At 42.6% G+C, this 16,354-nt stretch overlaps 5 protein-coding genes across 5 annotated transcripts; 3 read left to right on the forward strand and 2 right to left on the reverse strand.

The window, feature by feature from the left end:
• Positions 1-878: 878 nt before the first annotated feature.
• On the forward strand, positions 879-2,968 carry EAF01_001375 (uncharacterized protein; the record flags this gene model as incomplete). Its single annotated transcript, XM_038909625.1, has 2 exons — positions 879-937; positions 991-2,968. 2 exons carry the CDS (start codon positions 879-881, stop codon positions 2,966-2,968), a joined length of 2,037 nt encoding a protein of 678 aa, XP_038774437.1.
• Positions 2,969-6,745: 3,777 nt separating this feature from the next.
• On the forward strand, positions 6,746-7,656 carry EAF01_001376 (uncharacterized protein; the record flags this gene model as incomplete). The annotated part of the gene is made up of 2 exons (XM_038909626.1): positions 6,746-7,388; positions 7,457-7,656. The coding sequence occupies 2 exons, from the start codon at positions 6,746-6,748 to the stop codon at positions 7,654-7,656; spliced, it is 843 nt and encodes a 280-aa protein (XP_038774438.1).
• Positions 7,657-8,072: 416 nt separating this feature from the next.
• Positions 8,073-10,279, reverse strand: EAF01_001377 (uncharacterized protein; the record flags this gene model as incomplete). Its single annotated transcript, XM_038909627.1, has 5 exons — positions 8,073-8,606; positions 8,665-8,820; positions 8,889-9,083; positions 9,258-9,811; positions 10,030-10,279. The coding sequence occupies 5 exons, from the start codon at positions 10,277-10,279 to the stop codon at positions 8,073-8,075; spliced, it is 1,689 nt and encodes a 562-aa protein (XP_038774439.1).
• Positions 10,280-10,754: 475 nt separating this feature from the next.
• On the reverse strand, positions 10,755-12,051 carry EAF01_001378 (uncharacterized protein; the record flags this gene model as incomplete). Its single annotated transcript, XM_038909628.1, has 2 exons — positions 10,755-11,286; positions 11,345-12,051. The coding sequence occupies 2 exons, from the start codon at positions 12,049-12,051 to the stop codon at positions 10,755-10,757; spliced, it is 1,239 nt and encodes a 412-aa protein (XP_038774440.1).
• A 237-nt stretch (positions 12,052-12,288) lies between these two features.
• On the forward strand, positions 12,289-16,317 carry EAF01_001379 (uncharacterized protein; the record flags this gene model as incomplete). Its single annotated transcript, XM_038909629.1, has 5 exons — positions 12,289-12,543; positions 12,595-12,621; positions 12,675-13,678; positions 13,740-15,453; positions 15,502-16,317. The coding sequence occupies 5 exons, from the start codon at positions 12,289-12,291 to the stop codon at positions 16,315-16,317; spliced, it is 3,816 nt and encodes a 1,271-aa protein (XP_038774441.1).
• Positions 16,318-16,354: the final 37 nt, after the last annotated feature.

Below are 16,354 nucleotides of genomic sequence, written 5' to 3' on the forward strand. Positions count from 1 at the left end.
AAGGGGTTGGTGATATTCGGCTTCATATTATTCCGATTCTTCATTTCTCGTAAACTCATGCTTCAACTCAGGTTAAGGTTATTGACACACATTTTTTGAATTTTGATCGATACGCCTGGGCGTGTAAGCAAGAAATCAAGCTTATGGTAAATAGATGATTTTCAACAGGTAGGCTATGCCCTAGGGTATATGACAGCGATGGTGGTATTGGTGGCATCGGTGGCACGAGTGACTGCAGAATAACCATGTACACCAACCGGGTTCTCTCCCTTGCTCTGGCGTTATACCTAGCCCTCAACATCATTATCTTGTGGGGCGTAAGACCATTTCAAGAGCATTACATCAGCGGATCACTTTGGATTTTATATCTTCAGTCGTTTAGGAAACTCGATATTTCTTTTCATGGTGGCATCTGATACAAAGTAAAAACGCCAAATCTTCGTCGAATTTATTGTTGTCTGTTGATTTCGCGATCAATACTACTTTCCCAACTCGAACTCGGGGTCCCGTAAACAACGCTCCCTCAAACTGGATCTTGACCTCGAATCTTGAAGATTGTGAACAGAAAATCTGAGAAGACAATGGAGGATTGAAATCGGAGTTCAGGAGTCTTCTAAATTGGATGAAGAACCAATATCAGACTGACAGTGCTTGAGATTAATACTGTCGGCGGCGACGATAAATACCATGGCTGTTCCCCGTTCTCAAGATGTATCCTTCATCAGCTTCTCACTACTCTTCCTCAAGAGATCATCGGATCATTCAGAGCTTTCTCAGAAACTTACTCGCGCAAAATTCTACCTTGTATCTAGAAAACGACTTTGTTCGACAAGATTCCATCCGCTCAGAACAGATTCTGATATCGACCACTCTCAAAAATGGTTTCCATCCGCGCCTTGAGTCTTTGGGCCTTGGGGTCTTCATCTGTATTGGCATTGTAGGTGCTTGCAAATCAACTAGTTGGCAAATCCTCTTACTGACATCTTCGAGAAATCCCAAACAGGCACGATACTGGTCTCGAAATGATGCTCGGGCTAAAGTCACACAAGACACACCGAGTGAAGTTGACTACATTGTTGTTGGCAGTGGTCCAGGTGGTGGACCTCTTGCATCTCGTCTTGCTCTTGCCGGATATGAAGTGCTATTGATCGATGCTGGAGATGACCAAGGGGATCAGATCCTCGCTGAAATGCCTATCTTCCAATTCGCATCGACTGAGATTGAAGCACAGCGATGGAATTTCTTCGTGCATCATTACTCTGATCTCGAACGTCAAAAGAAGGATACGAAAATGACCTATCAAACTACTGATGGAGACTACTACGTCGGATTAGATCCTCCAGCGGGCGCAGAACCACTTGGTGTCTGGTATCCTCGAGCTGGAACTCTTGGTGGCTGCTCGAACCATAACGCTATGATTTCAATCTACCCACACGAAAGTGACTGGAAATACATTGTAAATATTACCGGTGACGATTCTTGGGCTCCTGACAACATGCGAACATATTTTGAAAAGATGGAGCGTTGTGATTATCTCCCAGAAGACACTCCCGGGCATGGCTTTGACGGATGGCTCCACACAAGTGCCACGAATCAAACTATGATTGTTCAAGATGACAAGATTAATTCTATCGTTATCTCTGCCGCTGATGCTTTCGCAGTAAATGCATCCGACTCGATTCTTGCGACTGCTGGAGGCTTCAACCAGGTCGTGGCTTTAGATGCCAATAATGACTTACCTACGCGAGACAACGACATTGGATTATACCAGATTCCAATTGCTGTTGATGGAAGGACAAGAAACGGAGCTAGAAATTTCATCCTCGAGACAGTGAATGCCGTTAATACTGACGGATCTAAAAAGTACAAGTTGACTCTCAAACTCAACACATTCGTCACCAAGATTCGATTCTCCAACGACACAACACCTCGCGCTCTCGGTGTCGACTACTTGGAAGGCAAGAGCTTGTATAGAGCTGACCCCAGAGCTGGAAAAACTGGAACTCAAGGTACTCCCGGTAGTGTCAACGCGAGAAAGGAGGTCATAATTTCAGGTGGAACATACAACAGTCCTCAGCTCCTCAAGCTCAGTGGTGTTGGACCCAGAGCTGAACTCGAGTCATTTAATATCCCAGTTTTGGTTGATCTCCCCGGTGTCGGTACCAACATGCAAGATCGCTACGAAACGACTCTCGTATCTGAATCAGACGTTCCATTCTCCATCGCCGAGGGCTGTACCTTCCTCACCACTACCGACGATCCCTGCTTAACGAAATGGCAAAACAACACTGCTGATGCAGGACTCTACGCCACGCCCGGTCTCCCACTCGCCATGATCACGCGCTCCAGCACCGCAGAACAAGATCCTGATCTCCTGATTTCCGGCGCCCCCGCCAATTTCCACGGCTATTATCCAGGCTATTCCGGTCCTGCTCTTGGTGATGCTCTACACTGGAGTTGGATTACGCTTAAGGCTCATGCGCGCAATACCGCGGGGACAGTCACCCTTCGATCATCCGATCCGCTCGATACTCCATTAATCCAGATGCACTATTTCGACGAAGGAACATCGACCGATAATGCGTGGGAAAAAGATCTCCAGGCAATGTACGAGGGCATGTCACTTTCTCGCCAGATCATGAACAGTGTTGTTCCGCTCGACGGATCATTCAATGAGACATGGCCGGGAGCAGATGTTTCTACAGAAGAAGAACTCAAGGAATTCATCCAGGATGAAGCTTGGGGTCATCATATTTCGTGCACGAATCCTATCGGTGCTGATGATGATGAGATGGCGGTTTTGGATAGCAGTTTTAGGGTGAGGGGAACGAGTGGTTTGAGAGTGGTGGATGCGAGTGTTTTCCCTAAAATTCCGGGATTCTATATCGCGGTGCCGATTTATATGGTTAGTGAGAAGGCGGCCGCGGTTATTATTGAGCAGGATGCGGCGGGGACGAGTTATAGATAGGTAGTGCTTGGTTTAGTGATGGCTTGATTGGAATTTGGCTTTTGCATTGTCGTGGTTTTTCATTCTTATCTCCTGCAATTACTTACGGAGTGGTGGTGCAGGTGTAGGTGGTGTCTTATTTTGCTGTTGCTACTTTTATTGTTATTGCTATTTTACAGGTTGGAGTTGCTTTCATTAAAGGGGTACTAGATGTAGATAGTTATTCTTCTATGGGGTGTTTAGACTTGCATTGGCGGTTTGTTAGATTCTGTAGATAGATGGTTCTTTGAACTCATTCGTTGCTTACCAAACTCCCTGTACCAAATGTCCTCTTGAAATTCTGACACTCGCTACCCACAGGGGTGATATCCAAGAGACCCCATTTGGATGTTCTTGCTACGAACTAGTGTGACGCTAGGGTCTGATTGGGCAAGTACCTTGTTTATCTTTACTAGGGTATTGTTTTAACTCGTCTCTTCCTTCCTGAATGTTTTTTATTGCTATCTTTTTGGAGGTAAATCCTGCCATCGTTGTTATCGTGGTTTATGGTTCAAAAGTTGTCCGAATTGATTATTATTTACAAAATAGGTTGTAGCCATCCACCCAACCAACTCTAAATTTCCGCGTAAAGACACCTTAAATTAACGCACGCAACTACTGGTACTAATATGGAGTCCGAGCATGTCAATAGCTAATCATCTCTCCGTAGAGACCAAGCGCTCACCACTTCATATAAACACACTCGAGACAAAGTACAGTAATTCATCCATAACGAGAAGTCTCGGCAATTGAATTATGAGCCCCTGTGCTGTCCAGGGTCTAAAATGAGATTATTTCTGACAGCGTCGATCTGTACGAGAAGGATTGGTGATCTACCGCGTGTGCACTGACACATTGCCCATTTGGTATATTGAGCATCGTAGTCTCCGCCGTTGGAAATTATGCTTTTATTTTGTTTTTCCTCCTAATAGCCTTATCCCCACATTGTTGACGAAAGTAACGGTATGCTAAAATCATTATATCATATGTGCCTAGCTTGTATAACGTAATTCATCACCGAGTAGATCATATCACTGAGTGAATCATTTTCACCTCAAATATTCATATCTCAATTCAATATACATTTTATCAATCAATTATTATGTAATCGAATAATAATAAAGCTTGAATATTCTTAGTTATTAAGGCTATTCGAAAAGACAAAAAACTTAGTATTCAATAATCTATCAAGCTATATAATATATTATATATAATATTATATTATAGAATGAATGGTTTTACTTTTTATACCAAATCTCTACTAAATAATAGTAACCTTTTGAAATTAGAAGAGGAGATTATTATTCAATATATAATTGATATGGATATAAAAGGTTTTATGTCTAAATATAAGGGGGTGGAAGATATAGCAAATTATATTCTTAAATCAAAAGGAGTAAAAAGAGTTGGAAAGTAATGAGCATATTGATTTGTAAAACGTAATAAAGAGTTAAGGATATGTTTTACTCGTATTTATGATTTTCAAAAAGCTTTCTACAAAGATCCTAAACTTATTGAAGATTGGTTCCGATTTATATCGAATATATAAAACAAATTTGGTATTCTCGATTATGATTTATGGAATTTCAATGAAATAGGCTTTATAATGGGAATTATAAATACTAGTATGATTGTTATTAGCTTTAAAAGATTCAATAGAAGTAAAACTATATAACCAGGCAATCGAGAATGAACGATAGTAATTATATATAACAATAATGAGAGGGATATTATATCTTTATTTCTAATAGTTTAAGAATAGATACATTTTTTTAATTGGTATACAGAAACTGATCTTCTTGTAGATTGAGTTATTAAACCTACTTCTAATGGATGGACAAATAATGAGATAGGATTAAAATGGTTTGAAACACTTCAATAAATATATAAGAAATTGAATTAAGGGTAAATATAGAATGCTAGTACTGAATAAATATAAGAACCATGAATTAATACTATTCCAGAATTATTATAAAGAGAATAATATTAAATATGTATGTTTATTATTATATTCAAGTCATTTAATTTAGCCTCTTAATATTAAATGTTTTAATACTTTAAAACGAGAATATGATACTCAAATTGAGGGGTTTATAAGAGCATATATCAATTATATCTCAAAGATCGAATTCTTTATAGCTTTCAAAACTATATATTAATAATTAATTACAAATCAGAATATAAAAGTTGGGTCTTGAGGAGCAGGATTAGTTCTATTTAATTTTAAAGTAATGCTTTCTAAATTAAATATTCAAATTTATATGTCTACTTCTTCCCCTTTCAATTTAGATCTTTAGGTTTTTCAAACTCCTTATAATCCTATAAAAGCTCTTTCTTAATTAATATTAGTTAAATCTCAAATAACTTATCATCAATTAAGTTTTCCTATACCTTTATTTAAGATTGTGTTAGCTTTAGTTAAGAATATAAAGAGATTAGTATATAAGAATACACTTTTAAATATAAAAAACTATACATTTCGAAAAGTTAATGAAACATTAAACCAATATTGATATACAAAAAAGACACAAATATATTAAGGAGAAGTATTTATTAAATAGGAGGCTATAAATATATTATCTCAACAAGAAGTTGATATTCAAATTCAATACAACAAATATCAAAATAGAAGGAATTCTAATAGGGAAGTATTTTCTAGTCAATATTATAGTAATTGTAGAAAGACAGGTTATAATACAAGAACTTGTTAAATTGATATAATAGATTCTAGATTATTAGATTCTTAATAGCTTTAATCAATTGAATCAATGATTATTGAATAATATAAATTTGAATATATCAATTGAAGTGAAAGTGATTCATTTGGTGATATGATCCACTCGGTGATGAATCACGTTAGTGGTTTTGGGGGCACGATAATGATATATATGCTGTCTGATTTTGGTGATGGATTTATGGTACTAGAAAAGAGGAACAGTTTCTTTCTGGACCTTGCTAAATTTATCATGTTGTTGAATCAAAATTACAGAATGACATGCACTAATTAATGATACGAAAGTCAAACTTTGATATGCTGTTTTTCTGACCGCAATACTCCCCGTTTTAAGCTTTGAAAATTTGATATACGGAGCAGACACTGCAATTCCCAATTAGGAGGTCTTTTTTTAGCCCAATAACGTTTACCGTCATTGGAAAATCTCTGCATGGTTGATTCGTTCTCCATGATGATCTTCACTATCTCGTCTCTTTTGGTAGCTGTTCTTCGCGTCTTCTGTGGAGGCCGTATGATTATTTCCTATTTGTTCTACTCGTGCTGCCAGAATATCGAAATACGGAGTGGATCAATTTGAGCATCAAAGCTGTCTTAGTTGGGTACTTTCCACGTTTAGATATGCTGGAAAGAAGGGCAGGTACTTTCGGGGAAATAAAAGTCGGGGCGATCAGTGACCACAAAGGTGGAACAACTAGTTTCGTAGATGAGAGGATGTGCTAAATGCCTAGTCTACCAACATCCACTGTACAGCCATCAAAATCTCCTGGGGTTCAATAGCTCCTGTCTCTTCCCCTTTCAAGCATTGATGTGATCGTCGTCCGCATTCAAATTCTGATGACGATGTGAAGTATATGTATAGATTCTTATATATATACCCCATCATTCACTTTCTCATCTCACTCTCACTATCACTCATTCATCCAACTACTACACTTTCCTTAAAACCCCCACGTTCTTTACAAAAACCAATCCATAATTTTTTATATAATTCCCTAATTCTCCAATTCCAATCTCAATCCCTCAAAATGCAATACAGAGCCAGCCTCATTGCCGTTCTCGGCCTCAGCGCAACCTCCTTTGCCGCACCCCAAGCCTCCCTCCCAAAGCTCGGATCTGCTCCCTCCGTCCTCTCCGAGCTTCCCTCCGCTCCAGTCTCCGATCTCCCAATCCCAAGAGATGCGCAAAACCTCGCCTCGCCTTTCTCAGCCGTCGAAGGTGTCGTCTCAAAGGTCGGAGCCAAGAGACAAGTTGGAGGACTCACCGGTATCACCAGTGTCGCCTCACCTGTCATTTCGCCAGTAACTGATATCCTTGCCGACGTCGCTATCAAGCGCGACATCATTCAAGTCACCGATGTTGTTACCTCCATCAAATCAATCAGAACCACCGTCGTTTCTGATGTTTCTTCCATCAAGACTCTCATCACCTCTGTTGGTACCACTGCAGCCGGTCAACAAGGTCTTGCTGAGGAGATCATCAAGGATTTGGGTGATATTGTTGCTGCGCTCACTGGTGCCGTTGATGGTGTTCTCTCCCAGACCTTACCTACTGTGCTTGACATTGTTGTCACTGAAGTCACTGATGTTCTCGATATCTTGAACGATGTCGAGGCCATTGTTTTCCAAATCGTTCAAGTGCTTTCAGACCTTCTCGGTAGCCTTTTGGACTGTATGTATTCCCTTTTCGTCTTCTCATCCATAAACCATCCCGTGAAATATAAAACTAATTTTCTATAGCAACCTTCGAGCTCGTCACCGCTGAGGTACAAGAAGTTTACAGCCTCCTCAGCCCAGTCCTCACTCCAATTCTCACCTTTGTTGGTCTTGTCCAAGGTGATGCTGGTGTGATCCAAGAGGTTAACACTGCTGTTGGTGGTATCTTGACCACCACCAACGGACTTTTGAGCGAGAAGGGATTGAAGGAGATCGAATTGTAGATTGGGGTCTGCGGGAATAGAGGGGCTGAGGAGTGGTACTAGAAGGGGATGGTAGATGAGGAGATTGAATTGGATTGGAGACCTATATGTAATTATTATGAGCTTAGATTTAAAACTATATAAAGTAATATTTTGACTGACATGATGTTTTACATCCGGTGCTTTGGACTATGCGTTTAGAGATCTCTGTGTGAAAGGTTGACAGTGGAAAACATTCCACTCTTTGCAGTCAAGTACTGAATTCCTCGTCGGCATATCATAGTATGTCCAATGGCCATACTTAAGTGCAGCAGAATCAATGTAAATGCAGTTCATAAACACTACAAAACGCAGCAGGTAGCGGGTGAGGAAACACGTCGCGAAACGAGTGATACTTCGTGGCAGATTATCGCCGCTGTTGGATTTTTAAAACAGATTCACTGAATAACAATGGGTTTGAACCAGAAATGCTGGGAGGAATCTTTCTTTGTCGTATCATTCGTCACCAATTTGTGGATCGCATCTTCCATCGTAAGCCAGTCCCAGTATAAATCTGCTTCATCGGGCTCAATCGGGCATGTCAGTGCCTGTAGTGTCAATGAATCAAGTGGGAGATCGAGGGTATCGTCCTTCTTACTTTTGGTGAGTCCTCCAAATTCCATTACATCGCTTACAGAGGATGAAACGACTACTACACTGACAAGTGGGTAATGATCGCCTTTTTGACGAATGATCAGTGAGATTTCAGTGTCTTTGAGACGACAGATGAAATCGACCTCTTGGACTCTAACTGAGGCAATGCCAAATTCTCCTGTGCTAGATATGAAAAGATTTAATTCGTGCACTTTGTCGTCGAAGCGCTCTGAGCTTTTCTTGCCACCGAGATCCATATCTCGGAATTTGCTTGAAAGTTTCTTCCATGCCCTTTTGATTTCCGGTGAGTCTGCTTTCAATTTTTGGGAGAGGTCATGCTTCGCGAGATTAGACGCGACAATGAAGCCTTCCAAATAACCCCGATATCTGAACCACTTTGCCTGGTCCTTCGGGGTTTGTGTCGCGCCACTTCAAAGCCATTACAAGCGCTGGAATAGAACCATCTAATGCAAGCTTTAAACTGTGACTGAGCCTGATGATGTCGAGTGGCGACGATTCTGAAAATCGCGCCCGGGTATAGCACTTAATAACCTGAACATGTGTGTCAAAAAAAGACCGAGCATAATTTACGGGAAAATCGCAAAGTTCATATCACTTACTATTCCTAGAAGACCATATATTTTATCGGCTTGGACTTGGCATTCGGATCTCGAGAACATTTCTAGCAATACTTTGAAAGGACATCTTTGATTGCCAGTCTCTCGGAGTTGGTCAAGTTTTGCGGGTGCACTCTCTAGGATAGCTTCGATAACTTTTATCTTAAGCTTTCTATCCCAACTCAATGCAAGTGAATACTTGAAGTTTTCCAAAGTTTGTCTAGCTCGACTTCATTCTTCCCAGGTCACAGTTCTTAGTCCTGGACTATGTTTATTGCTCCAGCAAATAGCCAGCTCCTTGGCGAGGAGAACTTCCTACACAATCCTTAACCGATTCCAATATGGCCTGTTACACAAGTCGCTAAAAGACACAATTTCTGCGCCGGCAAGAAGCCTATCAATCTCAGCGGTAACACCTGCTCCGAATGGTTTCTCCATTGGACCTTTTTGCAATGAAGCCAACTTTTTGTTGAAACAGAGCCCAATGCCGGGCATCTCAGTCTCTACATCATGCCCAAACATGCGATCAGCCTCACCCCCTAACCACACTATAGCTTCACTTGCCTGTTTATAATCACTGCCCATTTGCATTACTTGGTGGTTCCGCTCATTGACATCATCTTGACTGATACATAAGGTGTCAACCCACAAATAGGCAGTCATTGGGCGAATATCTTCCAAGGAGGTTACTAGATTCGCTCGCGCCTCAACTAGGCTGCCGTTAATTAATATGTAACCTATCGAGGTTTCCTCTCCCCATGCGTAAGATAACGCAGAATATTCTGGGTGCTCGCTGAGCGACCTTACAACAAGCTTGAAATTTAGTAAATCTCCATAATTTTTTGATTCGGGCCAGGTAGTTACTCGTTCTAGAAGTCCAATCTGATCGGAGCATTGGTCCAGAGGGTGATAAGATTGGGTATAGGCTGTACGAGGAATATCGCACAAGGTGGAAGCAAAAGCACATACGACTTATTCCTTAGATTGGGAGTTGATTGATCTGGCCCGTTCATAGGCTGTATATCTGTTACTTGAGAATTTCCAGGAAATGTTGACATTGGGACTTTGTGACTATTTGTATGCTTCCAGTCGTTGAATTAACTAGTTATCCATTCTAACAAGCCCCGAAACTCTGGAATAATACCTGGCATAGGTGGACAGTCGACCACCCGAATCAACATCCTCTGCTGCTTCTGACTCTGGCTTCGTCTCTCGTACCTTTCTGATATACGATATTCGCTCCTCTGTGATCGCCATCTTCTTATTGGACGATATTCAGAGTCTGCATCATCGTCATTGGCGTCTGGTCCATCCGCAGTGACTGGCACCTTGTACATAGGCGCTCTTTCCTTTGCTCTTTCTCTCCTCCAACGATTCATGACTGCCGGGTTCATACCTCTTACGATTAAGAAGTAAAATATGGGCGACTAGAGATTATATGTTTTGGAAGCTCGAGCGGTTGTTCTCATAGGTCTGATACTCAGGACGGGATGTCTAAGGATTAATTTGCATGAAAGCAAGTTCTTGTGTACAGCCTTATTGGTGCGTAGGTGTAGAATTGCTGGCGGTATTCAGGGCAGTCGCTGAAAATAGCCAATCAAGAACCCTTCACGATGTATAACACTAGTTCAAGCCTGCTCACTCCTTGGTTATAGGTGGGACATTTGCATTCGTACGAACGCTGGACTCATCAAAATATTTGCTGGTTTGCGTTAAAGATAGTCTGCATCTGGAATAATTTGAGTACGCAGGATAGAATTCTGTATCATTTTGCATCCGAAAATGATGGGGATAAATGTTAATTTTCTGGTATCAAATATGGAGTGGGGTATCTTGAGAAAAACGAAACAAGTCAACGGTCTAGCAATGTCATGTTCCTTTCTCTTTTTCCATTTCCTTTTCCAATCGCTCACTTCGCTCCTTCCATAATCTCCGAAGCTCAAACCCTACTTCCACAGCAATGAGAACAATAATAATCCACTCTAGGTGAATACTATGTTTTTCGCTCATCGTCTCCCGAAGAATCGTCGCGATTTCTTGGGCATAATCCATCTTCTGATTCAAAGTCTTGATTCGTACACCAACATCAAGAGCCCTCCCAACCTGATCATAGTATCCTTCCAGGCCCAATTCATGCCGACTGTCCCAGAACAAATCCGGAAGTGAATCTGTGAGCTCAGAATAGTGGTTCAACCGCGCTCGTAAATCGAGTAGCTCTCCAGTCTTCTGTAACATGAATTGCCGATTGAAGGGTAGCCTTGACCCTCGTGAGAGTAATGTGGGTATAGATTTAGTAGATTCGAAGTACTTGGATAGCATAGTCTCGAGGACCGCGAGTTTTGTTGATCTAGCAAGGCCGGAGGAAAAGGCTATTTTTGCAAGAGTTGTGTCGACTTGTGAGCTACAGCAACAGTTAGTGTACACTATTCATGACGCAAATATGACCGGGCATAGCATACCTTACACGTCCCTCGCTTGGTGAGTCCTTAGTTCCTAACACAATGGTGTCGCCTCTGATGCTGCTGTTTTCCCGTTTGGGGTCTTCCTCGCATTCCAGATCTTCTATCTCAACGTTGCCTACATGTGAATCAATAGCAGCCGGCAATAGAGTCTTTGTTGCCAAATCCGTAACTACATCTTCGGACAAAGACCACGCTACCAGTGAACCTGAAGGAAACACAAATATATCTCCATTATTGACCCCTCGTGTATGTATAACCTCATCGGATTCAAAGCCAGTTCCATCCGGGTCAATTGAGAAACCATGCGATCGTAGAACTCGAGCTACAGCTTCCATATCAAAATGATCAGCTACGGAGATAGCAATAACTCTATTTGTGCCTTCAACATTTTCAGAGGTGTTTTCAGGTCGAGTTATGTTCTGCCTGGATCTTTGAGCTTCAACTGCAACCCTCCTTAAACTCGTCTTTCCGGCGGGAGACCGTAAAGATTTCCTTTTCTGAACCGGCTTCAGCTCGGCTGCTGATTCAATACTTGAGGATGCGACATCTTGTTGGAGGATAGCATTGGATGAGAAGAAGTTCCGTTTCCTAGGGTATAGTGTCGGTGCTGAAGCAAGGAGGCATCGATAAGGAAGCTGTAAATTATTTCCACCAATTGGCCGTTTAACTGCGATAGAGCAAAATGAGCGAGAGAATGACTTCATGATTATTGTAGACTTTATCAGTCATACAACATAAATTATACAGAAAATTGTCCATCTTTGCGGGGGTTCGAAACAAATTCTCAAAATTACAGAAAATTAAATTTACTGCCGAAAGCCTAGAACTCGGCTAACCTTATCTCAGGTTGCTCCAAACCTCAATTGCATTGACGTCGTCGGTGTAGCTACCCCTGCCATCCTTGACAACAAAAGCAAATGTGATCGGGAGAGTCTGCCGTTATGGCTGAAGGGTCAGAAGAACAAAGCGACACCAAAAACCTGGACAGTGTTGAGTCCAGTCAAGGTGGAACTGAAACCGGGGACGATGATGACACCGTTGAGACAGAGTCGGAGGATGGGGAAGAGGAGGACGACGAGGAGGATGAAGAGGAGGAAGAGCCCAAGCTGAAATATGCTCGAATGACAAGCCATCTTGGCCCAGTCTATAGAAATGGCGATGCTACAAGTACCTTCCTAGTCGCTGGCGACAAGATGGTGAACCTCCATCACCAGGTGACTGTATTTCTCTAGCTAACTGTTTTCTAGTTTATTGGTACACATAACGGTAATATTGTATGCTATGGATCCCTCCCTTCACCCAAACGATCTTCTAACAGTATATGCAGCATGTATTATCGTTGCCTTCATTCAAGTCGATTCGAACCTACCATGCCCATTCAGCTTCAATTACGAGCATATCCATATCCCCTTTCCCTCCTCCGCTACCCACACCAGTTCCCGAAGCTGTACAGCGCTTCACATCGCGCGTGCAACCAGAAGCTTCAAATGCACCGCAGAGAGCTCCGTCAATGGCATCACAGACCTCCACAACCACAGCTCGGAGTCCTGGAGGTCCAGTAGTCCCCAAAACTCCTTCGAACGCAATATACATTGGCACATCTTCTGTTGATGGCAAGGTATGCATAGCATCTTTGGTTGATGTAAAAGATGTACAATTGAGAGATTTTGCGAGACCTGTCCAAGCTGTCAGTTTGTCGCCGGATTACAAAAACGATCGCTCATATATATCGGGAGGACTGGCAGGAAATCTAGTGCTTACCGTCGGCGGCAAAGCAGGTACAAGCTCGACCTCTACTACTACAGGAAGTGCAGCGGCTACTGCAAGTGGCTGGCTGGGGACGATTGGTCTAGGAACGCATGCTGGGAAGGATACTGTGTTACACTCCGGCGAAGGCACAATTAATACCATCAAGTGGTCCTTATCAGGAAGATATGTGGCATGGAGCAATGAGCATGGTATCAAGATTATGAGATCTCATCTACAACTGGATAGTGCGGATACCGAATCTGCTTGGAAGCGAATTGGGCACATACCTCGTCCAGATGGAGAGCAATGGGAAGATATGGCTAGTGTTTGGAAAGCTAGAGTCGAATGGATAGACGAGAAAACTCTTGAAACTGATGAAGATGACAAAGCTCGCGAAGCATCATCTGCTTCCCCGGCCACAGCAAAACTGAGATTGCAAGCCTCGCGAGACAAATTGCGTATTGAAAAGCTGGTCGTTGGATGGGGTGGTACAATCTGGATGATTAATGTGCACCCTGGTGGAACCGGTGTTGGAAAGAATGTGGGAGAGCGCACAGTTGGTAGCGCTGAGATCATTAAAATGTGAGTTGCAAGATTTGAACTCATTATCACGGTGTTTCCAGCACTTTTCTAACATCATTAGGTTACGGATGGACTGCATAATTTCTGGATTATCGTTATATACCCCAACTTTACTTGTTGTACTTGCTTATGTTATGCCTGATGATGAAGATGAGGAATCTGTTACGCCGAAAGGACATAGATCGCATCCGTCCACAGGTAGTGAGCCGAGCGGTGGAATACGGCGTCGACAAAACGCACTATCTCCAGAACTGCGTCTCATTGATCTTGGAACATCCCAAGAAGTTGATACTGATGGATTGACGGTTAGCCGTTATGAAAGGCTCTCGGCTGGCGATTACCATTTGTGCGTGTTGCCTGCCGCTCGAGATCAACCAGTAGTTCAATCATCTCGTGGAACTCTGGAAGCCCTTACTGGAATGGGTAGTGGTATGTGGAATGCTACAATTAACGCTACAGCACTGCTGAGTTCCAGTGCAAGTGTGATTAGCAATGGAAGTACAGGCGATGGTGATTCGAAACACACATCGATTAGATCAAAAGTTGCTCACCACAATCGCGCCACGGCTGCTCATCCGCACATTATCACACCAGGGATGAAAATCTTTATCCAAAGTCCATATGACTGCATTTTGGCTACAAAGCGAGATTTATCTGACCATCTTGCATGGCTGTTAGAGCACGAAAAGCACCAAGAGGCCTGGGAGCTGATTGATGAACATCCCGAAGTGATCTCATCTTCTCCCGAGAAACTCTCTGAGATTGGGCCAGCAACTCCGGATCGAACACGCTCAAGTAGTGATGATTTCTACGATAATGAAAGCACGACTATCGAATCTGCAAGTCGCTTAATTAACTCTTCTGTGGAAAAAGAGAAGCGTAGGATTGGTGAACTTTGGATTCAATCTTTGATTGAGAATGATGACTGGACCTCAGCAGGCAGGATATGCGGCAAAGTGCTGGGTACATCTGATCGGTGGGAACATTGGGTCTGGACATTTGCCGGAAAGGACAAATTTGATGAGATTACCAACTTTATACCGACAGCACAGATCACGCCACCTCTGCCTTCGACTATCTATGAAATCGTACTAGCGCATTATATCACACATAACTTACCACGAGTTGGTGAGCTACTCGATCAATGGTCTCCCGACTTGTTCGATATCAAAGCTGTAGCCACAGCTTTAGAAAACCAGCTCAAATTTCGTGATGTCCGCCAAGACAGCGTAGAGGATGGCAAAATCGGTAGAGATTGGCGAATTGTCATGGAAAGCTTGGGAAAGCTTTACGTGGCTGATGGTCGACATCGTGAGGCTTTAAAATGTTACATGAAGCTGCAGGATGCAGACACCGCCATGGGCCTTATCAAACAATATCACTTGGTGGACGCAGTCGCAGATAATCTACCCAGTCTTATCATGCTCCGCGTTTCGAAAGAGCAGAGGCGACATGCTCCTATTTCAGAATTAAAGGAAGCCACTTCCGAGGCTATTCAACTACTTGTTGACGAGGCTCATCATGGCCTTGTTCGGCCTCAGATTGTCGTGGATCAGTTGGAAGAAATGCCGTTGTACCTCTTCTTCTACGTCAGCTCCCTCTGGAAAGGAGACGGCATCGACGATATTCCAGGCGAGAATCGTGATCGATTAATCGCAGAAAGTAGATCGCTTGTCGACGGTCTGGCTGATTTAGCTTTACAACTCTTCGCGACATATGATCGCGATCTACTTATGGAGTTCCTTAAGTCTTCCACCTTCTACAGTTTCGAAAAGGTTTGTGTGACTTCGATTTGTTCTCAATGCAAACTAACAATTTACTAGGCAACACTTGAATGCGAAAATCATTCATACATCCCAGAGCTCGTATATCTCTACTCTAAGACTGGTCAAACAAAACGTGCGCTCTATCTCATCATTGATCGTCTGGCAGATGTCTCACAAGCAATATCATTTGCAAAATCTCAAAATGACGCCGACCTTTGGGATGATCTTCTTGAATACTCGATGGATAAACCTAGATTCATTCGCGGATTGTTGGAAGAGGTTGGAACAGCGATTGATCCAATCCGACTAGTCCGCAAAATTCCTGAAGGTCTAGAGATTGAAGGCTTGAGAGAAGGTCTAAGTAGAATGATCAAGGAGTATGAAATTCAAGAAAGTATCAGCCAAGGAGTAGCAAGAGTATTAAGAGGTGAAGTTGCAATGGCCCAGAATACCCTTCGAGCAGGTCAACGTCGTGGTGTCAAATTCGATGTCGCCGAACAAGAATTCGAGGTGGATAACGAAACCCAACAACCTCCCGCTAGACGACTACATAAGCACAAGCCTGCTCATTGCATAAGTTGCAAAAGTGCCTTTTATGAAGGCGAAATGGAGACGTTGGTTGGTTTTGCATGCGGTCATGTGTGGCACTTATCACATTTATTGAATTATGGAAAGAGTGAAGATCAAATTCGCCAATCCGCAGATGCAGAAAGACATCCTACTTATGACGGATTTGACGATGGGGATGATGAGCGCAGGTACACGAATGTGCATAGTATTGGAACGAAAGTCACGAGGGCAAGGTTATTGAAGGATAGAATTAGAGGCGGTTGTCCTGTATGTAAAGACAAGGGCGATGGTGCTTATGCTTAATGCGCATTTGCGTGAACTTAGGCGGTATTATATGGAC

Source organism: Botrytis porri (genome assembly GCF_014898465.1).
Source record: "Botrytis porri strain MUCL 3234 chromosome Unknown BPOR_002, whole genome shotgun sequence".
NCBI classification, from domain to species: Eukaryota; Fungi; Ascomycota; class Leotiomycetes; order Helotiales; family Sclerotiniaceae; genus Botrytis; species Botrytis porri.